This window comes from Eriocheir sinensis, chromosome 56 (assembly GCF_024679095.1).
Source record: "Eriocheir sinensis breed Jianghai 21 chromosome 56, ASM2467909v1, whole genome shotgun sequence".
Lineage (NCBI taxonomy): Eukaryota > Metazoa > Arthropoda > Malacostraca > Decapoda > Varunidae > Eriocheir > Eriocheir sinensis.
The window spans coordinates 5223966-5250680 of record NC_066564.1 but is presented as its reverse complement, the minus strand read 5'-3'; the positions used below and the strand labels follow the sequence as shown (position 1 = coordinate 5250680).

Genomic DNA, 26715 nt, shown 5'->3' with positions numbered 1-26715 from the left:
CGCGTCAAGGCGGGCTGCTGACGACCTTGAGAGGCGCCAGCGCTCAGAGGGTACTGAGAGACTTCAAACAAGTCTGGGTGCTTCTCTTTGAGTGTTAATTGTTGCTGTGATGGATGGATTTAACAATACCTATCGCTGTAAAACATTATCGGTAGCAGTTGGGGAAGTCTTTCTATTACTTACATATCCCTTCATCGCCTGACCCTTGCCTGCAGGGAGGGACGCTGCCTCCTGGGCGACATGAGCCTTGATATACTTGTCATGGGCCACGTGGCTGACACACTACCCAAGCTCCATCAATGTAAAGGCACTTTGCTTCCTTTCCGTTACCTGCTTAATTAATTGCAGTAAACTTTAGCGTATGGAGAGAAAATTAGTGTAAACTAATTATCTGGGGGTGGAGGGGACCCTGATTCCATTACTCGCCGTGCTGCTCTCTTTATTGTGTTAACACACACACACACACACACACACACACACACACACTAGGATGTAGTTGCTGCAATAAATGTTATGTGCGATTCCAAGGTATTGTGAAGATAAGTCATCAATTATTATAGTTCAGTAACATTTAATTTAATTTAAATACTTATTGTTGATTAAAAAAATAATACAGTAAAATACTAAGGCCATGTAAACGTGTTTCATTTTGCTTGAGGGTCAAAGTAGCTAGCTTTGGACGTTAGAGAATACTGAAGGAAAATGTCTTCAACATATTATAATGACATTGGTACCATGAAAATGAAGACTGTGCAACCTTATACATTAGGCTATTAATATGGATGGACTTATAACCCAACCTAGAGGAGTTTCTAGCTGAAGAGCCTTCACATGAGCAAATAGTAACCTAACCTGTCACCGCTGAAATAGTAATATTTCCCTGCATTTTAAAATCTCAGAAACGAGTAATTATAATGGAAACGGTTACCAGAGTGATGATTAGCAAATACAATCTAAACAAATAATGTGTTAACTTTTAGAGTGAGTTGGGTGTGATTCTAGAGTTTCACCAAAAGCTTGCTTCTGTTCATCTAAATTCTTGTAACACGTCCAGTCTATTAGACTGTGGCCTTGATGAGTGTGAAATATCCAATGTGAGTCTGTAATATCAGCTGGAGCCCTGTGGGCGAGATCACAGCCAATAATTATGGCCATAAGGGCCACAGCTTCCCTCATCATGGCTGGACCTGAAGTGAACGATTGTTTCAGTCCTTGTAGCTGTGCCTCTCTCACAATGGTTTCCATAGACAGCACAAAGGGAGGGCGGTTATGACAGCAAGACACACACAATGGCAGGGTGACGTGTGTCTTGCTGTCATAACCGATGCTTTCCTCCCAAGACGACTGACCGTTAGCGCGCCTCTGTCTTCTCAGCTGCCTTGCAGTTATAGTATACACTTTGTATCCCCTCTGTGGCATGTTGCTACAGCCGAAGGCTAGGCACGACCTCGAAAATAAGAAAAAATGGCCCGCGAGACACCGGGCTTTGAAGTCGGCGCGGTGCTCGAAGGGCCAATAATGGCGCCCGGCAGCCTTACACACAGGGCCGCCTATGTCGGGACTCTCTATCAAAGGATTATAAACTGAACTGAACTGCCCTCAATCTCACACGTAGATGCCCATTATGATAGGGAGGGATCTATGGATTGTTAAAACTCTTCGTACGTTAAAGTTAGCCAGTGGGTGCGTGCTCTTTTATATGCCTCGACTCACTGCATTCACCTCATATATATCCTGTGATTTCTTCTTGCGATCATTCGTTTTCCAATTTTCTAGAGTTTCAGGAGCACAGAAATTACGTGAAAAAACACAACATAGAGCAAATAATTAAGACTATATAGGTTTCATGCACTCTCTCCCTTATTTTCCTGTTTTCTATCATCCTATCCCGGCTGTTATCGTTTCCACCACTGCATAGTGATACGGATATTGTACGCGCATGTTTCTTTCTTATGTTATTGCAAATCACATTATGTATTGCCTGGGGGTCGGGATGTCATGTTCCTCCCTTCTCCTTTGTTGTGTACTTTCGCAACAATAAACCATAAATCAACCAGGAGAAGTATATAAAAGAAATCCCTAAAAACAGTCTTCTTGCGAGGAGTGGCCATAGGAAGAGGCGGCGACGGTCTCGTAGAAATCAGCTCGCACACGCAAAATAACTCGCAAAGAGAGGTCCAACTTGCTTACTTATTCTATATTTCCCTCACTGGTATCGTTTACTCGTCCTGTTTCGGCTCCAATACATGGCATACACATCAGAGAAACGCTTTTAATCAAGAGAATGCTTTATAACAAACGAATAGGGCAGATTTTAGAAAGAATTAGTACCCCACGTCGATGTTCACTCCGTTCCTGCTTGCTTGGTCTGATGGTGTGGTGTGATGTCTTCTCTCGGGGAATATAAACCATCACAAAAATTACAAACGGGCAAACTAGAACAAAACCAGGCAAATTAATATGTTTCTGCTGTGTGCGCATGTGTGGCGGGCAGCAGAGCGACTTATTTCAGCGAGGAGGTATTTCTCGGAGCAGCGGCGGCGGACGTCGGGCGGCAGCTGGCAACACTGAGCGGCCACAACAGATCGACAAGGCTCTGTGGATGTCTCTCTTATGACACAATTCCAGCGCAATGTCTAACTTCGACGACAACCCCTTCGCCGACCCTTTCTCGGTGAGTGGCAGGAGTGTAAGGCTAAGGTGCTGGTCCCATTACCCTGCAGGTGAACGCCACTGACCCGCCGAAGGAGGTGAAAACTGTCCAGGCCGCAGCAGCTGTATACGAGGCCTGTCATATGACGGGGCAGGGGCCGTGATGTCACCCCGGCCCCTGCTTGCCGCTGCTGCCCTGTTTTGTGTTATTTTTCAGGCGATCTGTTGTCCTTGCCTGGCTGTTTGCTTGGGAATTACTCCAGAATTACACCCCGCTCACTCCTGTGGTTGACTATTTGTTTTGTGACGCGTTTTCATGCGCCACTCATCACTGATAACCATTTTCTTCACAAATTACTAGTTCCTGAGATATGAGCACCTTAATAAGTGGTAATAGGTAGATATTTTGTGCTAATGGGTTATTATTTTAGTGAGTAGGTTACTAACTAGTGGTACTATACTTAATGCCTGTAAGTTACAATATAAGTAGCAATGGTATTTTCTGATAGGTTAATGTTGGGTTCTGTTAGTTTATGAACATGCAGAGAGGCAGCTTGTTGGGTGGGCAGTGGCCTGGTCTGCCAACTTGAATATGGTGTAATTCTTGCTAATGAATACTTGTTAGGTTTGGAGTGAAGGACATAAGTACAGCTACAGTAATAAGTTACTTTAGTAAGGTTTGAATTGATTCTTTTATCATTTTTAAGCAAAGCATCATGTTATGCCCTCAGAATATTGCCTTTTGTCAAACAATTTAAAGTCATAGGAAGACTTGGTAGTTATTATTGCACTTCAAAGTTACTGTAAAATTTTATTGATAGAGGTGTTTATAAGTACGTTTTTTCATTGAAATTATGGTAAATTTGTAAATTGTTATTCAAAAATTTCATAGACAAAACCATTTTTTGTGACATTTTTGAGTTTCTTTTGAAATCTAACCATTTTCATAGTAAATCACTAGGTTTTATGCCCTCTGTCCCGAGAGTGCAGATTCATAGGTGGCCTGCTTGGCCATATTGAAATTAGTTGCAATTCAGGAATGTTACAAAAGATATTTGAACATCGAGTTCAGAAGTATATATTTTACCCATAGAAATGTATTTGTTGACTGGAAACTGTTTCCGGACATTTTTTTACTAGATTATGATCAAATTAATGGAGACGTTGTTTTAGGCTTTTTAGTTATGACAGATTTCATAAAAATGTATACTAGGTTCATGATGACAAATTTTCTTACTTATTTTCAGGAGCCCTCCATCCAGCAGGCGACCCGCAACACAACAAGTGGCCTGGAGGAGTATGACCCCTTCAGTGGCAAGCCAGCCACCCAAAATGTTCCAACAACTGTAAGTATCTCTGTTCACACACAAATGTAGGAGTAGATTATTATTATTATTATTATTATTATTATTATTAGTTTCATTTTGAGTTGAAGTCAGTGCCTTAAAAATGTAAATACACAAACCTTTCTTGGGATCTTTATGTAACATTTTAAGCATGTATGCCTGTTAGTATCTCAATGACAAAGTGTGCGAGTATGACTTTGGTAATAAAATTTCACTTCATGTCTGATAAATTACATTTTGTTGCCCTGCAATTTATACAAGTTTATTTATGAAGAAAAAAACTAACCTTATTTGTTTACAGTAGCTGAGAGATGTAAGGAAATGGTATTAGTTAATAACAGAATATTAACTTTGTATAAATGGTTTCTGGCTTCTTTTTTTTTCCCCTCAGACTTTAAGACCTCATTCATGAGAAAGAATAAACAAGATAATGGTTGTTGTAGTGCAGCGTGTATATGGAATAATTTAAAGCCAGTTCTTGTGTTTAAATAAAACATAAATTATATAAAACTTTGTAATCCAAATATTCAAGATAATCATGCGTCTGTGTGTGTGTTGCAATCTGAAGGAAACATGGCTTTGTTTTTACTTAAAGAAAAGCAAATGGCTTCACTGCCTGATAAAGGAGATAAGATTATCTTACCCAGATGTGTTGTTCACACACTCAGCTTGGAACAATATCCTGTTCTGCTGGCAGGTTCTCAATGATATAATATTTATAATGGTACAGAATAACAACTGTTGTCTATTGCTGCAGTAACCAGAGTTATTATCTAGTAGTTTGGATATGGTATTTTAAGTTGGAATATAATGATTGTTAATTTTTTTTTTATGGAGTGTTCTTTTGGTGATATTTATTTATTTGGTACTAAGGAGAAGCTTGTTATTAAATATTATACGTTATTATTAAATACTATACATTTATTGACATTTAACCATGAAATGATAAAAAAATGGCATATGGAACAAAAGCTGTTCTGTCCACTCTTGTGCCAATGACTCTACTACTACATTAATCCACATTTCTCAAAGATGAAAACTCAGTTGGAACTGTTCAACTCCATGCTGGATGTTATGGAATGTTTAACCTCTGACCTTTCAGTTATTTTTGAATGAGATATAGGGAACTTCATGTCCTTCAGTGCCTCTAAAACCCAACCATGCATCCTTGTCTTTACAGCAAATTGGTAATACAGGGAACCCGCCCAACTATGTACAGCCCACCGTAGGAATGGGTGGGCAGCCGGCAGTAGTCAACTCCACACCCGCACCGGCCAACCCTCCAGCCTACACACCATCAGCCCAGCAGCAGGTCACCACAGCAGAGTTCCAGGTGAGAATGGGGTCACCTTAGGTATGCCAGGTCAAGAGCATCTGCACCCAGCCATTCACAGCCGATCTTTACTTACATTCACTCTAAACTATCAGGAAGGTGCTGTCAGTTTTAGGTTCATATAACTTTAGTGTGTTGCTTTCAATGATATCATTTATTGGACTTTTGTTTGCCTTCCGTGATAGTTTGTGCACAAGTTTTTGTAGCCAGCTTGAGCATCTCCTTATGCTGTCCAACTTCCAAGCTAGGTTAACTGTGAGTTGTATTACAGAGTCTAACCTTATTAATACGTAGTCTTTTTTATGGTTATTTTTTATGATTGTCTTGCCATTATCTCACATTTGCACACTTTGAAAATTCCTGTTTCATTTACTTGTTTGACTGTGTTATTAATCTGTTCTCACAATTTCTGTCAATGTTTCATAAAAATTTCATATCATTCTTAATTTTACCTGCTCTTAATTTATATTTAACATCACTGCTTCAGTACATGTACAACATAGCATAAAGCCCCAATAAATGTTTCTGTATAAATCATAATGATAGTGTAAGTGGGAGTTGTAATACATGATGAGAAAAGTGATGTTTGCTCTCTTGTCTCTGTTTTATGATCATCAGGAGTTGAAGGTGAGAACTTGAAGCTATACTGAGCAGCCACCCACACTCACAAAGATCATATAATGTTAATGCAGAGAGGGCAGTGGTGCTATGCTTAATGCCCCCAAAGAAGTAGTATGGTAACTTCTTGCATGACTTTTGATCCCTTGATTTTACTGGTTTACTCACTTTATTTTGCACACCGTTCCCTTACAACACTCGAGTTTGAAATTTGCACACCATTGGTTTAATGACTTTCTGTGATGCCATTAAGTGTTTAAAGGTAAGTTGCTGGGTGACAGGTGTCGGGGCGAGTGAATGAGTGTACATGAATAAGAGGTTTTAGTGAGCAGCAAGCCAATCAGTCACTAGATGTGAGTGCTTGTGTGTGAACCTATCAATCCATCTACATTTCTGATGCCTTGTTCCCCCATGGGGATGGCCATGGCAGAAGAGTCTCTAACTTTCCCTGTTCCGGCACTCCCTCTCAGAGCATTCAGTTCCTCACCTGCCAGCTCTCCCTTCAGCACTCATCCAGACTTCTGACCCCTTTCACTGTTGGTCTCCCCTGACACCCTCTCAATCTGCCTTCATATTCACAAAATAATTCTCATTCATTCTCATCCCATCTCCAAACCATTTAACCCCTTCACTCCGGCAATGCCAACATCGGCGTACGATGGTTTCACTGTACGGAAAGGGTTAGTCCTCTTCTAAACCTCTTACTCCTCTTCCATTTCCTCTTAATCCTCTTCTAAATCTCTTAAGAGGAAATGGAAGAGCTTTAAGAGGAATTTAGAGGAGGATTGAGAGGTTTAGAAGAGGATTAATCCCTTCCATTTCCTCTTGACCCTTTCCATACTGTGATGCCGACGTCTGCGTCATGGATGGAGAGGGTTAACCTCTCTACATCATCAACTGTTACTGTAGTCCATTCGCTTAAGCTGAGTCACCCTAATTGTGGCTCGATGCCTAGCCAAGTAGGTAAGGGTGCTGCTGATTGGCAGTTGGCAGGTAGGATATCTGGCATTTCCTTCACCCAACACACTCAAGCATGCTCAGAAAATTATCATCTTTCTTTACTAGGCTCATCTGTTACACATGACAGGCAAATTTTGCTTCCATCAACAATAAATTTAAGCTTTATAATTTATATATGTAGGTATATATCTAATATAAATCAAGTCAATAAGAGTGACATAACCTAAACTCTGTAATCATCCATCACAACACCCCTTCCAAGATCACGGCTTCTCTCAAATAGAAAGGTCTTGGCTTGCCAAACAAAACCTTTCTCAAGGAATATTCACTTGCTACATTTCCATACTTCTAATGTCCTTATTCAAAAAAAAAAAAAAAATCAGGAGACAGCCAAATGCTCTGTACTCAAACTCAGGTAGATGTTGTTCACTTGCTGATTGCTGCCCACTGCCAATGGGTCTGCACTCACTAGTTGTAGTTTTACAGGGCCTGGGCTTACGCTCGTGTGGTCCCGTCTCCGTATCTGTATTTGTCCAACTTTTCCTTAAAGTTTTGCACACACTTCGCCAATACTACATCCTCACTTAGTCTGTTCCAAACCTCTATATTTCTTTATGTCTCTCAAGCATCTTCCCTTCCTCAATTTTTTACTGTGTCCTCTTGTGTTCCTGGTGTTTATTCCTTCTCTTTGTAGTAACTCCTCATTATCTACTTCTTCCTTTTTAATCAATAATTTATTAATTTGTATTAGGTCTCCCCTTTCTCCTCTTTGTTCCAGTGTTGATAGGTCCATTTCCTTTAATCTTTCTTCATATGTCAGTCCCTCCAGTTCTGGAACCATTTTTGTTGCCATCCTTTGTATTCTTTCTAGTTTTTTTATGTGTTTCTTCTTATGGGGAGACCCATGTGTGTGTGTGTGTGTGTGTGTGTGTGTGTGTGTGTTTATGCATGTCTTTACTGATGCTTTCTTGCACTCAAATTTCATTGAAAAATTTTCTTGATGTGATGTCCAGTTCCTGCAAAAGTTATGTCAAAGCCATAAACTTTTATTCACTCTAGTCTCTGCTTGTTTGTGACCCTCTATTATATTATCTTGGAAATCATCCACCATACATCTAGCAGTCCCTTGTGGTGCTTATACTTGACTCCCCACTACCAGTTTATTGTGAAGACATTCCTGAAAAAAGCAAAAAAACTGCATGAGCATTTTTTCATCATCATATTAAAGTCCAATTGTAGTTCCAAATCCAGCATTACTATCTCCATCTGTTTTAATGTTTGAGAATGGAAGTAAAGCCTAACAGGAATTTATATTATCCAAGCATGGTTAATTAGAGAATCTGCTCTGAAATGCTTCCTTTTCTGTGGTATGTTGTTTTGTTTTGAGCTCTGTTTTAAGTGCAAATTTCTTCAGTGTTTACTCTGGCTTCCAGCCACTATAGTAGTCATAGAATTATTTGATAGCACAGCAGCTAATGAATGCCTTTATGAACTCCTACAGAGGCGGCAGGAAGAACTTGAAAGAAAGGCTGAAGAATTAGCCCGAAAGGAAGAGGAGCTGAAGAATGCTGGAAATGGGACCGGTAGGTGTTGCTAAGCTTACAGTGCATCAGGTGCTATGATATGTTGAAATATTATGAAGAACAGATATTCAGACATGAACAGAGAACTTGTATTCTCCTCCTCTCATCTTAACACCATTTCTGAACCTCGGACCTTTGAGACAAATGAATAGTTATTGTCAAAGAAGGGAAGACTGCCCTGTGGACTGTACCAGACTGCTGCCTATACACCAGTCATATTAGTTATCCCCTTAAGGCGGTATTTCATGGTAACAATTTTGGTTGAGCAGGCCCCGTCTGTGAACAAAAGCTCACGGATGGGACTCTGCTCATGGACCAGATGGGGTACTAGAGCGGATAGGCTGGAGCTATTTTCTGATTCTCTGGCAGCCCACTCACGTTAGCCCAGCCATCTCACTTCACCCTGATTCGCCGGCTGGTTCAATTGCTCCTCCCTCCTCAATGACATCGCTCTCGCCTCTCCTCTCTCTCTCTCTCTCTCTCTCTCTCTCTCTCTCTCTCTCTCTCTCTCTCCTTTTTTTTTATACTACTTTGAATATTTATAGCTAGGGACTTTGCGTATATCGTATTTATTCCTTGTTGGGTTCTGATTAACCCGAGAACGTCGGCAGACCCTTTTCAGGGCTTTCACGAGTCGTGGCTGTGGTACGGTGGACCCTAAAAAGGGCTCACCATAAAAACCCTAATTCGAGCTAATTGTAGGCGGTGGTGGCATAGAGCAACCCACCATACATGCCCTGGGTCATAGTGGTGGGTGAGTAATCTTGAAATGGTCTTTTTTGTCATAGGTGATGTTGTAAGATCATGGCAGACTGAATTAGCTATCCAAACAGTAATCACTTGTCGAATTCTCTAAAGTAGACAACAAGCGACTCTATTCTAGATGCCACGCGTCACGAGACTTTATTTTGTAACAAACGCCACCTAAAAAGAATGGAGTTTGAGTAAAAGTAAATATTTTTAACAGCTTTATGGTGATGAGAGGAGTACTCTGATGTACATTCCATGCTCTTTTCTTAGTCTCAAAATGCAGTGTAATTTTGCCGTTTCTCGACCACTTCTCAGCTTTCCCTTAGCCGAAGCCCACGGGTTAAGTCTTGCAATCCAATGTTTTCGCTCCACAATACATAATATGACTGGCAGAAATCAATCAACATCTATTTCTACTTGAAAGCAGGTATACAGTCCCTGAAAGTCAAGATCAAGACCACGATTGCCCAATGCCCATCAAACGTATCATCCTTGTGTGATTAGTGCATGTCATGTTCGCACAGCAGCTCAGCGAAAGTCACCGCCCGAAGGTCTGGGTCCCGAGCAAATTCATTCCCGGGAAATACCGGCTTTAGTGTAATTGTTCATGCAATAGATCTTTGAATTCGCAGGCGAAGGGTGGCTGGGAGATGTGTCCTCTCAGGTGCTCTGTGTCTCTGCCCACTGGAGGGCATATCCAATCCCTGATCAGGATTGGTTATGGTTGGAATGGCAACCCTTCCCCTGAAAATATAATTCTCACCTGATTCAAAGTAGAAAGTAAAGGTCAGGGTCGAGACTCCACTTGTGACCCCAGCTCAGTTTTGCTGGGGGGCCTGACTGATTGCCAATGTCTAGGGAATCATAGGTAGAGTTAAAATCATTACTTTGAAATCACATGCAAGCATTCTAATGTAACTGTTGATAGCATTTGACATGTCATTTATGTGTGTTTATATCTATATTAATCTTCAATCACTTGTCCAAGATTTTTCAACCCAAAATCTTATTACTGTCAATTATACAAAACTGTCTAATTAAACTGAATGCATATAATTCTAAAGTTTAGAGTTTCTCACACATGATATCTATATAGTGTATTAAATATTTGATTAGGAGAAAAAGGCCTGACATTTTTACTTGTGCCCTTCAACACTGCAGGCTAGTAATTTGGACAGGGGTGCTTACATTATGTTTGAATGACACTTTTTTTTTATCAGGCAGCTCTTGCTGTGACACACTACTGTCCTTGTGATCCTGAAACTGTCTTCATAGGCACTGCCAGAAGCTGGGCTTTCACAGTGGAAATAAAAGATAATAGACAAACAGAAAGACAGACAGACAAGCTGACAAGGAAGCTGTGGCATCTGTTTTTGACATATGTGGTTTTAATTTATGGATCTGTTAATTATGGTGCTCATATTTTATTTAAAATTAAATTAAATACACTTTATTGGTATCGGTCTTCAAAGATTGTTAAATTAATTTTTTTTATTATTTAACCATAAATGCTGTTGAGCAGCATATTTCTGCATAGGTTTGAGAGATTAGGGAGATTAGACTAAATATCATAAGAATCTGAATGTGGCAACTGCTGAGGCAGGTGAGAGTAACACCTGTATGGCATGATTACCAGCACTGCTGCGCTCACTCTGAGTGGAGGGGATTTGCCAAGTGTCTTTAGTTGGTGACCACTCCTTGGAAGTGGATTTAAGACAATTGTTTCATAGTCTGAAAACCCATACAATGTCAAAGTGTTTTTATGGGACATTGTCATTGTGTGATGGCTTACCATAAGCATTCCACCAGCCAGCATTAAATGAACAGCTTTAGGTGTGCCAGAAAGTTTGTTTTGCATAAAAAGTGTATATTAATTTGAAAGATGGGAAACAGGACCTCAACGCAGGAGCCGCCAGAGACCCAGAGTATCGTCGGGCATGGCCAGCATGACTACCACACTCAGGGCGATGGAGGAAGGGGTCAGCACATTCCTAAGGAGGAAGCAAAAATTCTTAGTAATAATCTTAACAGATATGTTCTACAAGAAGATGTGAATGTTTTGGGTGTTTTTAATTCTGAGGGAAAAGCTGGCCCTGACAGGAGAGACTTGAGGATTGCTTATGACCGGAAAGACACGTCATCCCCCTTAGCAGTGACACTAGATAGTATAAGTACGCTGTGGTCAGTCTCACTTTATCTTCAAACATACTGATTGCCTTGCTTACATGACTGGGTCTCAGGTTAGTTCCTCAATCAGGTAATTTATGCCTTGTTGTTTTGTTTGCTTCAGCTCGGCAGGACAACTGGCCACCACTGCCAACCTTCTGCCCGGTTGGACCGTGCTTCTACCAAGACATCAATGTTGATATTCCTTTGGAATTCCAGAAAATTGTCCGCATGCTTTATTACCTATGGATGTGTATGTACCTTGTTTTCATAGAACTTTAAATAAGGAAGATGTCTTTTAGGTTAACGTGCTCTTCCTGAAAAGAGAGTATTAGCAATAGACGCATTGATTGATTACACCTTCATATTCACATACCAGTTATTGGTCCACTCCTGCATGTTGTGTGCTATTGTTTGACTATTTATATGAAAAATACCAGGTAAAATGCCTTGTTGAAATATCATGAAATAAATATGCAATAGCACTCAAAATTCAGTAAAGTATTAATACAAATTTATAGCATGAATATTGTATGGTTCTGTAGCCACTGCAGTATGAATAACAAGTGTGTCTATGTATTAAATGTACAAACTTGTAAAGCTGGTTGAGCCCAACTTGATGTTTCAGTCCATGTGTTGATGCTGATGCTGAACATCCTTGGAGGACTGAGCATGTTCATCGCCCTCTCTGACGGGGCAACCTTTGGCCTGGCCATTGTCTATTTCTTCATCTTCACTCCATTTTCTTATGTATGCTGGTTCAGGCCAGTCTACAAGGCATTCAGGTACCCTTCATTTTTGTTCTCACAGAGTAAACTTTAATTATCCTTAGACATAGGCATAGAAGCAGTGTAAGGTGCTAGTAGTAGTATTTGATCCCTTTCTCCACATTATTATGTAATTTTACATCACACTTTCATACTGGTTGTATTAATTCAATGCTGCTTATGGCTGCAAAAATGGCCAAAATATGCAATGATCATATTATAGCAGTGGTGACATCTCCCTCTTGAAAAGTAATTCATATGACCATAATAATTAATAAACGGTTGTCCACCCACTTTTCATATTAGGTTTCTGAAGTTACTGATTTCATTAGTTTGAGTTTTGACTTCAGCATTTTCCAGTTGTCCCCATGGTTACTCTTCTAGAATAGTGATCTGAGTTACATTCAGTATAGTTCTATTCATTCAGTTAACTTTTAAGAGACTGACAAGACTCATTTTACTCCTCCAGGAGTGACAGCTCCTTCAACTTCATGGTGTTCTTCTTTGTCTTCTTCTGCCAACTGGTTGTGAGCATCATCAATGCTATTGGAATTCCATCAACAGGCAGCTGGTAAGTGTCAGGCTTTATTAATTCAAGTGATTTTTGGAGATTTCATAAAAAGAGGCCTTTAGAAGTCTTACAAATTAAAGCAATTCCATTATTACAGTTGTGAGAATACTTTTATAAGCTCAGTTGTTTCCCCTTTGTTCATGCTGAGGTACTCACGTAGCGAGTCTTTTAGATACGTCATTTCCTTTCTGTGTGGACTTCTACCTTCAGCATAATAATTGTTAAGATTTGTGACCTGTAAAGAAGTTACCGAATGGTTCAAGCAAGCTAGTCATGTGAGTAGATTAATAATTGGCGAGTTGCAAAAGGAAAGGAAATTACCTATCTCGAGGACTTCAGTTTCTGAAAAAGAGGTTTATAAACAATAATATTTATTTATCCTTCTTTGATTTATTAGTAGGAAACTTATTAGAATTTTTATCATCAGCAAAGTCAAAATAATCAAACAGTGTAGCTGACAATAACTTTACATTGCTATAGTTCATGAAATATATAATATTTACTAACTGTTGGATGGTGCCCCCAATGACATGAACACCTTCCCACACCAAACTGTTACCAGCGGCTTCATCCTGGGACTATCCACTTTGGCCACCGACAATTCCCCGGCAAATTACATTGTTGGGATCATTGTGTTCATGATCGCTCTGGGTTTTGCAGCAGTGGCTGCTATTGATGCCATCCTCCTCATTAAGGTAGCCTAGGCAGGTTCTGATGGGTCTTGGCCGGTCAGACTGAATAGTGGGTGCTGTGAGCCTCCCATCTCTATCCTTCCTTTTCCTGTGTGCCTGTGTGTATTTGCCTTGTTGTGTGTGTTATTTATCACTTATTGGACTTTGCATCACCAGCCAGTACCTTTCTCGTAAGAGCTTGAAACCTCACATAACACCCACACACATCCGGGAAGTAGGACACAACCCTCAACTTGCTCCCAGTACCCATTCACTTCAGGGTAGACAGGGGCATAGATGAAAGGCAACTTCCATCCTTCCCCACTCTGCCCGGGAATCAAACCCGGGACCTCTCTGTTATGACCGCGCTAACCACTTTACTACAGTGATCCATAGTGTGTGTGTGTGTGTGTGTGTGTGTGTTTTCACCATGGCCTGATCACAAGTTGGACTCGCAATCACCAGCAAGTACCCTCCCAATTAGAGCAACTGCAAGGTTCATTAGCCAGTCTCTGGGTACTGCTAGGACCTCACTCACCACACACCCCATACATCTTGCTCAAGGGAGGACAGTGACCACTCCTAAGGCAGCGGAAAAAACTCAGCCTGGGCGGGGCTCTCTCTAATGATAACTACTATGAGGGCTGGCAGGTGTGTGTGTGTGTGTGTGTGTGTGTGTGTGTGTGTGTGTGTGTGTGTGTGTGTGTGTGTGTGTGTGTCCTCCTTTTCTTTCCTTTCCTTTCCACTCCTGTCTTCTCTAGGCCTACATTTCCATTCCTCCTTTGGTAGACCGGCCAAGACCAAGGTTATAGTCATCGTTGCTGTTGCATGCCTGTCATTCCCAAGCCTTCATGTCAGTGGTAGTTAGAGGGATGCTTAGACAGGTTTTTTTTCTGCTCGAGACAGAAGGAAGTCTCACGAGCCAGTATTCTCATTTTGGAGTGATCCGTAATGACAAAAATGCTTACTTATAATATTCAGACAAATTTGAATCCGCTTGATTATATGAATTTATTGATGAGAAATAAATACTAGCATTTTTGATAAGTTAGTAAGGAAAAACAGTAACCATTAAACATTGACCACTTCCCTTATAATGCCTTGCTGTTCTTTTGACTATATTAACTCCTCTTACTTTACTTGAAATTATATCTTTGGGGGTTAAACAGGGTTGATAAGAATCAGTCTTTGAATCTCATTATAATGCATGCATGCTTTTCTGTCTGAGGCTAGCACCCTTAAACCTCCCATTCTGAAACATTTGATCCTGTCTCGTTTCCATAGACGCAGTTTTGCTTCACCTAGGCATGAGAGTCAGACTGTGTGGCATGAAGCTGTCTTTTTCCCTTATTTGCAAGTTTTCTTGGTATCAAACATTGGGCTGCATATTACTGTTCACCATGGAATTACAGATTGGTATTTGCAAGAACTGAAGTCCTTACTAAAAGCAGTAAACACTTATGAATCAAGAGAGGAGGCTAAATTTAATAAACATACTTATTAATGTTAGAAATAGCAAGTAATATAAAAAAAATTATGAGGGCAAATTTTGGCAAAAGACAGGATGCATTGGAATATATTTCATCCATCCACATATAAATATACTGGAGTGGCTGTCATCAATATTGATAATCCCAACAAGTCACATGAGGACCCAGGTGTTTCATGCAGAGTCTATAAGGATGAAAAAAAAAAGATGCTGTATGATAGTTAACAGTAATGGAGAAAATGAAACCCTACTGTGAACACGGTCATTTTTTTCTGGCCATAGAGTGCCATGAACCTTTGTGCTTAGCCATACTCAGTAGACAGGCCACATTCCATCACCGAGTCTCCCACAGTGGCATCATACTGGGGCTCACAAGTCTTGCGGGCACGGGTGTGGGTCCAAAGGTGGCCGGGGGAATAATTCTACTGATTGCTGCGGGCTGGGTGGCCCTGGCACTCACTGACTTTATAACCATTCTCCAGGTACAGAAATATCACTACTGGCAGGAGTGATTTTACTCTTATAAATTTTGTTTTGTCGGCTCTTTCCACAATGGGTGAAATTCAGGGTTGCCAGGTGGAGGTATCGCTGTTATTTTTGCTTCCCGACTCTTCAATGTAACCACTGCACTGCACCCTTTACTCCGCAGGGGTGAACGTTTGATAAGTTTGCGTATTGGGAATAGCTTTCCGGCTTTGGGGTTTGGTTTGATTTGGTGGTGGTGGCTAGTTAAGTTGGTGATGGTGTGGACTTGATAACAGCAGTATACTGAAGATGGTGGTGGTGGTAAGAGTATTGATTTACAACCTCTGCTTTCTTAGATTAAAAGTTCATGAAATACCATATAATTTGTGATTTAAATGTTGAGGTGATTTAAATTGTAATTCCTTGCTCTTACCAGATGCCACCATGAACCACATTTACTGTCCTGACCCCTTTTTCTTATTTTTCTTATTTTTCATTTCTTCATCTACGCTTTTTATGCAGTAGACAGCACAGACCTGAATCTGATATAGGATTCCGTTAAATGTGCAGTTTTTAGCAGGAAAGTATTGTCACATGTTTTTTGAACTGGTAATCAGGCATTGTCATCTCCTTTGACATTGAATTTCAAGTCCTTATGACACCTTTGCACACATTTATCTAACTCGGAAGGAATTCATATTATTAATGAAATGTATTGTTACCTTAAAGCTGCTCAGTATTGTTCTCATTCTCCTCAAATTTGTAGTAAGAAAACATATCTGCCAATATCTGAAGCTTCTTAGTGTTGGTAGCCATTGATGTAGGTGACCACATGATTAAACTGCTTCATTGGCATATTTAAAAGAAGGTAAAATTTCTTAGATCATTGGTATATATTTTAAAGGAATTCATCTTCCTTATTAATGTTGATAATCTCTTGTGTATTGGCAGAGCACATTCAACACACAGCTTTTGTTATTCATTTGATTTCTTTTGTTTTTATTCTCTTATTTTATTTCTTGGATGTAGCATAGCTCCCACAGTAAGGGTAACTGAGAAGGATATAATTTCAGTCTTTCAAAAGAGTCAGGCAGGATTAGATTAGGCTACCAAGTATTCAAAGCATATTACCTTGAAACATTTATGAAGGGTTTTAGAGAGTGGGTTACTTAGGCTATCATGTATTACCTCACATTATTGTTGATGCAGCTGAACTTTTTGAAGAAAAGGAGAGGCTTTGCAAAGTTTCATTTGATTTGAAGTAAATTTTTTGATTAGTCGAGGTTTACTACGTGCTTTTGGGGTAAGCACATTGATACAGTAAGATGGCAAAGGAATTTAAATCATGAGCAGTGGCCGAGAGTGGATGTCCTTGGGCTGCTGTAACCTTTCCTCTGCCCCTCTAACTTTACCACACTTGTGATGACAGCGGCTGGGTGGCTGTGGGTAAAGCATTCAGTAGTGGCTACGTTGGCCTGGGTGTGTTCTTGTGCCTCATAGCTACCGCCGCATCAGTCATGGCTGCCGCCGTGGCTTACGCCCTTATCTGGGTAGGTGGGAGCCTTCAGTTTGATAGCTAGTTAATTAGATCATTTTATGCCACTTGTTTTATTGGTTGGTTCATTGATAGCAATTCCAGATGTTTCAGTAATTTGCAAGTAGACTATTCAGGGCATGTATTTTGTTTTAAGCTTATGTTTAGTTTAGTTTTTTTTATATGATTTATTCAACTTTGATGATTATGTGTTCAATCTTAGTCAGCTGAAATGTGTTTTAAATTAACCCAAATTTTGCTACAATGCCTGCTGTGATTGTTTGCAAAACTAATTTGCAGCAGAGTTTGATATAAACACTTATCATGGCTTATTTCATTGTACGTTGTTTTAATTTGTGTTCTACACTTAGGGTTATATAGTAAGTAGATAGATAGATACACACACACACACACACACACACATATACAGTGGGGTATGCTTCAACAAGCGTATGTTGCTGCAAATTATGTTGTGATAAGCGTGTGGTAGTTGAAAAATTATGATTCTACAGCGAATGTGGAAGAATCGCAGCCATAGGACGCCTTGAGGCTATGTCACATCAGTGTCATGTTTTCAAATATGTTTGACATTCATAGAGATAGCCACTTCTCTGCATATATACTTTTGCCTTTTGCTAAGAAAATAGCTCTTTTTATTGTTATTGTTGAGTACAACTTTAAGCTGGAAGATGAAAAATTAGAGAAATTTGATTTTCCTATAAAAATCAGAAAAAAATCAGGCAAGAAAGTAGAAAAAAGTGTTGCAGTTCTGTGTTGAGTATGGTATGGCTCAGTCTCCAATCTGTGCCATAGGAAAAAAAAATGAAATAGTTAAAAAATGCAGCAGATGCAAGTTGAATTTCTAGGTTTAAACAGTTCACCGTCATCCTTCCCTGCTTTCCCATCCCCACGGTCCTCAGATGGCTCCTGTAGACCTCCAAGCCCCTCCCCACCCCAAAATTAATGATCCCATCCTTCCTCTCCCCACACCCTGCTGTACAGGTGACAGTGCCACACCACTCAAGGATTTTTTTTTTTTTTTTTTTTTTTTTTTTTTTTTTCCCCACTTTAATAGTTACTTTGTGGGTTAACCCCTTTAACATGAGGACATATATACTGCGTCCTTGCATGCCCCATACCATATCCCTGGATGCGCATACTGCGTCCTGGCTCGCTTTAGCCAGTATACAAGTTATTTTATCTCTATATTTATGCTTACATCTCAAAATTATCAATTAATTTATGTTTCTTTATGTGCACCATTTAATTCTGCATGTTTTCATATATAATACATGATGATTATGATAAATTTATGGTTGAAAACTTGTTATATTCAATAGCGACATTTGAAATTTGGCACGCACGGCGATCTCGGATATGGCACGGGGTGCTGTTTTGGCCCAGCTGTAGTGAAGGGGTTAAAACTGATGTTATTAATGCGCTCATATGTTTTCTACTAATCTTCAATCAATTTGGAAAGCCATATGGAACAATGTAGTGATCAAAACAAAGTGTGAAAATAGTGACCATAAGGAGGGTCGAGGAGGGCAAAGCCCCCTTGTAGAAATGAGCGTGAACACTCCATTTAGATATCAGCGGTGGTGAGCCGTGGAACGATTTGAGATGCTTTGGGCTGCATCGCTACCCACAGCTGTGCAGGTTTGCAAATTTGTTCACTATTTCCTCACTTGTTTAGACCTTGATGCTGTTTCCTACAGTTTTCCAAGAGGATATGAAGTTAGTGAGTAACATGAATGACACCAGAGGAGTAGTTTTAAGGTAGAAAACAAATTAGGGGCACAGTAATGAGACCAATATTTACCATGTTGGTTGGCAACTTTAGGATGGCTGTGGGCCTTCAGCAGATTCCATAAATACATGTATTTCAATGTATGCTCTTATGAACAAATACTATAACGAACAACTCTGAAACTAAATGCATTCAGTTTTTCAGTTGAACATACCCCACTGTTTTGTTGTACTTGTGTAACACTCAGATTTATCAAAAAAATCTTTTAGCATCAAGTTTGGAGAGTATATTTTTAATTGGTACTTTTTTTGGAGTTTTGAGTTAGTTTTTTAAGTTGAGCATATCATTGCCTCACTAGAAGTCTAACTGACCCTTAAGTAATAAGGAACAAAGCTAAAAAAAATTCCAACATAGTCCCTAGCATAAAAGTCCAAGACATGCAACAAAATAATAGGTCACTGCACCATTATTTACTAATGTTTATATATATATATATATATATATATATATATATATATATATATATATATATATATATATATATATATATATATATATATATTTTTTTTTTTTTTTTTTTTTTTTTTTTTCCCACCTAGTTATGCAATAAAGTTTTGTCTTTGGCAGATGTATTCAACAAAATTGCACTCCTCATTATTATGAACCATCACTTGTCAGTCACACCCTTCTTCCATCTTCAGTACCCCTAAGATTATTAAGATAGATCATGACACCAGGCTTTCCTTATTACCAGTAATACATAGAGCTTTTACTGAAGGGAAGGTTGATTAAAATGCATCATTGTACTGAAAGGAATGTTACAGCCTTAGTTCCAGAGGATAAAACTTTTTTATCAAACAGCTCTTCATTAATGAAAATGCAGTTCTTTGAACTTCTTTCATAAAGAAGGTTCTGAAACTGATTTAAGCAAAGCTTCTTACTTAAGACAGTCTACAGGAGATGAAACTGCAACAATCCTATTGCAGCCCAGTTTTTTAGTCTTATTTGTTGCTTCTTATTACACTTGCTCACCTCACTGTTACTTTGTTTTGGGGTTACTGCATGTGTGTGTTGTGCTTATTGTAATTTTATATTGAAATCTCTTGCCTTCATCAGTTCTCCCAATGCTTGTGATACTTGTGCATTTAGGTCATCTTTTCTGTGAATGTAACTGATCAAATTTTTATGGGTAGTACCTACTCAGATAAGTTAATGAATTATGCTAGAGGCATTGATGAGAAATATAAATTAAAGGCCTTTAAAGTTTCTTAAAGATAAAAACAGTCACATAAGTAATTCATTTTGATGATGATGTCATAAAGCTTGAATATTTTTCACTTAATGTCTTGAACTGTTTTTTAAACAATGATTATGTATTGTCAGAATGATAGTAGTTTTCTTGATTTTCATATATTAATCACTTGGTGGGTTAAGCCAGTTAGATACTTAGTTTGTTTTGAAGGGGACTGTGTTCTGTTACTTGAATGTTTGTCTTAGTCACTTAGCCTTGTTGAGATACTGACTCACATTCATGGCTGCCACAGGTGCACCGCATCTATCGTAGCACTGGGGCCAGCTTTGCCAAGGCCCAGGCTGAGTTCTCCCAAGGTGTGATGAGAAACGAGCACGTCCAGAGCGCGACAGCCAACGCAGCATCAGCAGTAATACGTAATCAGATGAACCAAGCCACCACTCCAGGCACCAATTCTACAAGTCCACGCTTCTAAGGTGCAGATATGTCTATACATATATATATATATATATATATATATATATATATATATATATATATATATATATATATTTATATATATATATATATATATCATTCCTTCACCCTTAATTATATAACTTCTGCACACTGAATATTCTTGCCATCTAATGCTTTCACTTACCATTGTGAATAACCAGTGACATCTCAAGTAATGGACGGCTTACTCTTTTGATTTTGCGGCCCCCTTGTCATTAAGCCGCGAATTTTGGAAAATCAACGCTTTGGTGCAAAGCGCCATAACTCCTTTATTTCTGGGGCTACAGAAAAGTTTTTGGTATCAATCGATGGCAGAATGAACGGGCTATATTTTTTTTATTAGCGACTGAGCTCGAAAACCGACGTAAGGGTAAATAATCAAATAAATTCGCAAAGAGCCTGGTCACTAATGAAAAAATATAGCCCTTTCATTTTCCCATCAATTGATATCAAAAACTATTCTGTAGCCCCAGAAATAAGGGAGTTGTGGTGATTCGCACCAAAGCGGTTGATTTTCCAAAATTTTCGGCTTAATGACAAGGCTGGGGCAAGGGTCCGTTCCATAGTATAGGGTTCATTGGAATAACAAAAGGAAAACATCAATTTTTTTTTTTTTTTCCCAGGATGAAGAAGCAGAAGAGTGAGGGGAAGCAAGGCACCTGTATAGAGGCCGAGCCTTCTCTTGCAGGATACACTCTTAAACATGAATTTTTTTTGTTTTTTGTTTTTGCAGTTGGGCATTGAGTTTAGATCGAGTTTCAATTGGTAACAGTCATATGATTTCTTTAAGTTAGGAATTTTGTTATGCTCTGATGCCTTGCGTCAGTGCATGGTGAGGCAGGACTGGTGAAGCATATGATAAACTGCCTTGGCACTGTAGAATTTGAGTAGTTTCCTATATATGTATACACAGCTTACTATAACGAAGGAAAGTTTTTGTGAAATATGTAGTATTTTTAAAGTGTTTTCAAATATAATGATTACTCTGTTGGACAAACTGTACAAGCAGTGGTACATTTTTGTTTTTAGTAAATAAGTTAAAAACTACAAGTCAGTTTACAATATAGCCATTTTTCATGCTTGTTTTTGCTTGCTTGCTTATGTTCATCATTTTTTATTATTGATGAATGAAAACCAAATGGGAGCTTAAGTTATTTATTTTTGTACTTTATAAAGTTTGTAACATTGATTTTTATGATGCCTGAGTCAAATTTGAATGGTATATGATAGTTTTTGAATTATTTAATTTTGTCTTTGGTAATTACTATTATAAGTAACTTGTACTATAGTTCAATGATGATGATAATAATTAAACTTTGAAAAAGATGATAAATAGATGCAAAATAAGGGATGCTGACAATGATTTAGCTGCTGTTGGCTGTGAGCAAATGAATCCAGGCTAATGTGAGTAGATATGCATGAAGTTCTAAATTCTAACCACATATTTGAGATTGTGCCATTTGATGAGCTCAGAAGGCAAGTGTTGTACGTATCTCATCTTACTTGTCATCTCATTTCCACCAGCTTGGATGACAAGGGTCTTGTACAGCTCTTTCTGCCCTCAGAGTTGCTGACTTAAGATTGGTACCCAAGTCTGATAGCAGCCAATCCTGAGACTAGAGGCCATGAGTAGCCTCCTCTGTGTCCAAATCCTTGGTATTGTTGCCTCATGATTTGCCAGGAATAGAAGAATTGTATAGGCCCTATTGTCCTCACATATTATTCTACTTGTAAAGTTCATTAAAGGCATCTTGTGCTGTGGGTTTAACAAACTTTTGTGGTAACAAGGAGTCTGCTTTCTTTTGTGTGTGTGATTTATAGAAATGATGTAAACCAAGACTATGATATGCTGGTTTACCCATATTTCAGGGTTTAGTGTTGTGCACAGCTTAAGAGTGCAGGTCCTGCTGGCTTGGGAGCAGGCTGATTCATTATATCTTTTGTCTGATTATTGACAAATTCTTCCTACTCTTCCTTATTAATGAGTATTTGGCCTTAATGTATGTACTTAAGAGGTTGCCATCACATTGTCCCTTTGACCATACTTGTCATTACATAGGGTAAGTTAGGTAAATAATAGTTGACAGATATGATTAGGGGGAAGAAGCTTAGTAAAAGGAAGGTAATTTTTATTAGATATATTTATGATGATACAGAGATGGCAAATCAAAATTGGCAGTGTCTTGTATTTGAAATTTTATGGGGATGACAATATAGGGGAAGAAGGTTACCGATACTGTTGCAAGATCAGCTTATAACAATAATGGGTGGTTCGGTTGCTAAGGTAGTATGCAAATAATATTGATAATATTTATAACTACATTTGGAAAATATAATTTCCTGGGAAACTGAAAGAAGTTGGTGACAAAATAGTCATTGAAAATGAGTTGTATGGGAGGGTGTAGAATATTCATCTATAGTAGTACAATAGAGCATTAGAGTTTTACAATAATGCTGCTACATAAATAAGTATGGCTCCATTCCTGTTTGTGCAAATACTTCATACACTAATGTTTCCAAGATAATACGTATTTGTCGCATGTTTGTACAGAAGCACGTAAGGAACTGGGATGAAAGTTGTTTTCAAATCTGACATACTCTAAAGAATAACAAGATTAGTATAGAAGCATGTGTAGAGAAATGTGATAAAAATTATTCATACATCTGGCATACTTGTATTGATGGTTGGAACATTGAAAGAGCTAAAGAAGTGTGGGAAGTAATTAGATGGCAGTGATGAAATTGTGGAGAGGTTCCATAGAGAGTGTCTTTAGGCAGGTGTGACTCATCCAACAGCTACCTTGGTTGTTGATGCATGGGTGAGGAAGGGATACATTTCAGTGGTTAAAGAAGCAGCCAGTTATGAAGTCTAAAGGTTGCGTTATGAAAATGTTCTTTGCAGCACATAATTATCTTTTGCTCATGAGGTACATAATATCTTACTTCTGGTTACAATATATGAATTAGCATTTATTTTTATATACACATTCTCCCAAGATCACTGACATTCATAAAGTACTTAGGTTTACCTAAACCCCTACTTTACTTCACCTTTATGCATGTCAGTGTTTATGGAAGAAATTTTGTTTCTGAAAAGGAAAATGTGATATAATTTATATGACATATTGAAGTCAGTTTCTCAGCAAATTACTGTATTATGGCTAATCTGTTCTCATTACTTTGCACTTCCTCAGTTCTTTAGTTGTTAGTTCATGTATATTGCTGAAGGCATTGTTCCTTGTTCAGCAATATCTGAATCTGCACAAGGAAGGACCATCAACAGTTAAATGATTTACTCTTAAGATTTTGTTGAATGAAATTTGATAGTAAAGTTTATAAACCAAGGTTTGACTGTTAATGGATGCTTGTGTGAGCATATTAATTATTAGCAGTTTGCCATAGAAATGTACATAGTGCCAGTGTTGATTGAGATGTTTATCCAAATATATACCATGGAGAACTTGGGAATAGACTTTTGCTAATAGGAAATATAGTTTCAGTAATATTGAAATACTTGAGATACTCTTGAGTTGTTCAGTGTGGAGAGGATAAGTTTTAGAAACTGATGATACAGTTCATTTAGTTTTAAGTTTTAGCTAAAAAAAAATGGCCTTTCTTTGTAATAAAAAATTTTTTTTGCTTGTTGCATTACTATTCTTTAGAATCATATTGCTGCATGATGGCTGTGTAACTGTTGAAAATTAAATGCATACTCTGCATAGCTTCATAAACTGAAATCTGGGCAGATAAATGTATGTGAAGGTGATGGAAGGTGTAACGAAGTTGGTCAATCCTGTATCTTTCAGTCCAGGGTGTATTTATCCAATTCTATACAATAGTTTGGAATTTTGGATAAAATATGAATATATATAAATATGTATATTGTAAGTGTGAATATGCCTTTCATTTTCAACCACATCTGCCTCCTCTGAGGTTTCAGAAGGGAAAGTGCTGATACATTCTTTGGATTACTTTATGAACTATCATCAAGGTTGCACATGATACTAATCGGTCAAGACCATATTTTACAGCTGGCACAATAACTTGTAGTCAGCTCTTTGTGGAGTTGCAAGCACATCTCTTTGCCAGGATGGCTGTTCAATGTAAGAGGTGAAATTCTCCTGTACCATGCAGAATTATGTGGTCCAAGTCCTCCGAGTGTAATACCATTTGGGTGCAGTGGCCAGCCTTCATGCAGGACATTGGAAGCATAAGGTATCCAAAGGACTGCTCCCTGGCATCCCTGATACATCCTGGCAAACCTGACACATGTTTCAGACAGTTTTGGTGCACCAACAGTGTCAAAGTAATTTTCAATTAATAATGGTCTCTAATGGTGCCCTTGTGAATGGATGCATGGTAACATGTTGAAGTCATGAGATGGTTGCCCTCCATGGCCAAGGCATCACCCAAGGAGTCTAAAAGCTTCCTTGGCACCACCCCTGACCCCAAGGTTAATAAACTAAGTAGTAGTCTATGCATTGCACTGACCTGCCCAAGTTTTTCATTGCAGACAGGAGGCCATGGCCCAGGTATATAACAGGCAATTATGTAGGTTTGGGCTGAGCAGGACATTGCCTAATAGAGCATAAACTATCCCAGAAAGGAAGTGCTATATCATTTCCCCATAGAAGTGCTTAATTGAACTTAGTCTGTGATATGTTATGCACCCAAGGGCATAATATTTCCATACGAAAATTAGGGATCACTTAGATTTATCCCAAAATCAATCATCGACCACATAATATATCGTTGAGGGGTGGGGGACATTCCATGTACTACTATCCCTTCAAAATCGATTTTTTTTCATCAATGACAGTGAAATTAAATTTTGGTTTCCACAGTGAGCTACCAATTCATGCTGTATAGCTGCGCGTGGCCTCGGTGCTCATCTCTGTCACAGTCTTCGTTCAGATCTATAATAGAAGCGAAAGTGGTTGTGGCATATTGTATTTTCCTTTCTCTCCCTAAGGTCCCTTTCACACGGGGCCACTTATTTAGCAGCGCTGCTCACGCGCGTCGGTCGCGCTACTAACGCGCACGTCAGTGGCGCTGCTAACGCCCGACTCTATTTTCGCAACACTGCTGGGAAGCGCTGGTAGGGCCCCTTTCAGACGGGGCCACTTAGCAGCGCTTCTCAGTAGCTCTACTAAAATAAAGTCCGACGCATATCTATGTAACAGCGCTACATTTGCGCCACGCACGCGCTGCAGCTACGTGGGAAAACTACCACATACTGAATGCCAATTAGTAGGCTATCGTGACGAGCAGCGCTACTTTATGTGGTCACCACCGGCGGCGAAGGCAACCACTCGAAAGCGTCTGCAGCTCTGCTTTTTGGGGGTTGTGGCTGCGTGTGAAAGCCTCCATTCATCTCTAGGTATATTTGCCAGCTGCAGCGCTGCTAAGTGGCCCCGTGTGAAAGAGGCCTTAAGGAGATATCGGAGACTGTGTATGGGTCCCACTATCATAATTGCTGTAGGCTAATCGTTATAATTTCCACAAGAGAACGCTCTCCACAGTGACATATGGCCGGGAAGGTGAATGGGAGCGCGGCATGAATGACCGCTGGGCCGGGAGCGTCGGCGCCGGGACATTTAACGCAGGCGCTCTGCCGCGTTCCTGCGCTAGGAGGCTCCTTTCACAAACTTATTGACGTATCATTAATTGGCGCAATGTATAGCTGCATGTATGTTTAGACATTAATTGTAATATCCGCTATGTTATTTCAAATGCATGATTATCTTGGAGGAGGCTGCGAAGAGTGGTTATGAGAGCAAGGAAGCGGAAGTCCGTGTGAGGGCGAGGAGCGCGCGCCTGTCACCTTGCCACCTGTTGGGCCGCGCCGCCTCCACCTTACCACCACACCCCTGACAGCCTTCCACCGCCGCCCCTCGCCACCACCAACACGACCCATCACCACCACTGCTTCTTTCAAGTTTCAACACCACAAGCTAACGACAGTACAACCATCACATCGGAACTATATATAGCCTCTCATCTCCCCCATCAGCTGTCACGACCATTCCCCGCCACCACTTGCGTTCCCGAATCACCACTTTACTGTTAACAACAACAACCATTACATTGGAACTTCCTCCTCGATCCGCTCCTCCATTATCTGCCACGACCATTCCCCGCCACCACATGGGTTCCTGAGAATCACCATCTATACTCCTAACAACAACTACAACAACAACAACAACCATTACATTGGAATTAGCATCTCATTAAATTTTCCCCCATCATCTGTCACGACCATTCCATCCTTCTCTCTCTCCCTATAATTCCTCCTTGCTTATCTATCCTT

General features: G+C 39.5%; 3 protein-coding genes across 5 annotated transcripts in view; all 3 read left to right on the top strand.

Moving 5' to 3' along the window:
• LOC126984198 (secretory carrier-associated membrane protein 1-like) overlaps positions 1 to 24300 on the top strand; it is a 76729-nt gene extending 52429 nt beyond the window's left edge. Inside the window, exon 10 of the mRNA XM_050837702.1 lies at positions 21971 to 24300. The gene's annotated coding sequence lies outside the window, so the exon portion shown is untranslated. The remainder of the gene's footprint in view (positions 1 to 21970) is intronic.
• The window catches only part of LOC126984194 (thyroid receptor-interacting protein 11-like), a 165845-nt gene that overhangs the window by 16534 nt on the left and 122596 nt on the right, over positions 1 to 26715 (top strand). The gene's annotated exons all lie outside the window — the stretch shown is intronic.
• On the top strand, positions 2507 to 24300 carry LOC126984197 (secretory carrier-associated membrane protein 1-like). Of its 2 annotated transcripts, none has more exons than XM_050837701.1 (10): positions 2507 to 2674; positions 3900 to 3998; positions 5179 to 5331; positions 8411 to 8492; positions 11533 to 11661; positions 12037 to 12193; positions 12645 to 12746; positions 16801 to 16921; positions 20200 to 20383; positions 21029 to 24300. In XM_050837701.1, the coding sequence occupies exons 1-9, from the start codon at positions 2633 to 2635 to the stop codon at positions 20380 to 20382; spliced, it is 1068 nt and encodes a 355-aa protein (XP_050693658.1). In that variant the 5' UTR covers positions 2507 to 2632; the 3' UTR covers position 20383; positions 21029 to 24300. The 2 variants fall into 2 exon arrangements, with proteins under 2 accessions (XP_050693658.1, XP_050693657.1); XM_050837700.1 differs by lacking the exon at positions 16801 to 16921 and adding an exon at positions 13309 to 13441.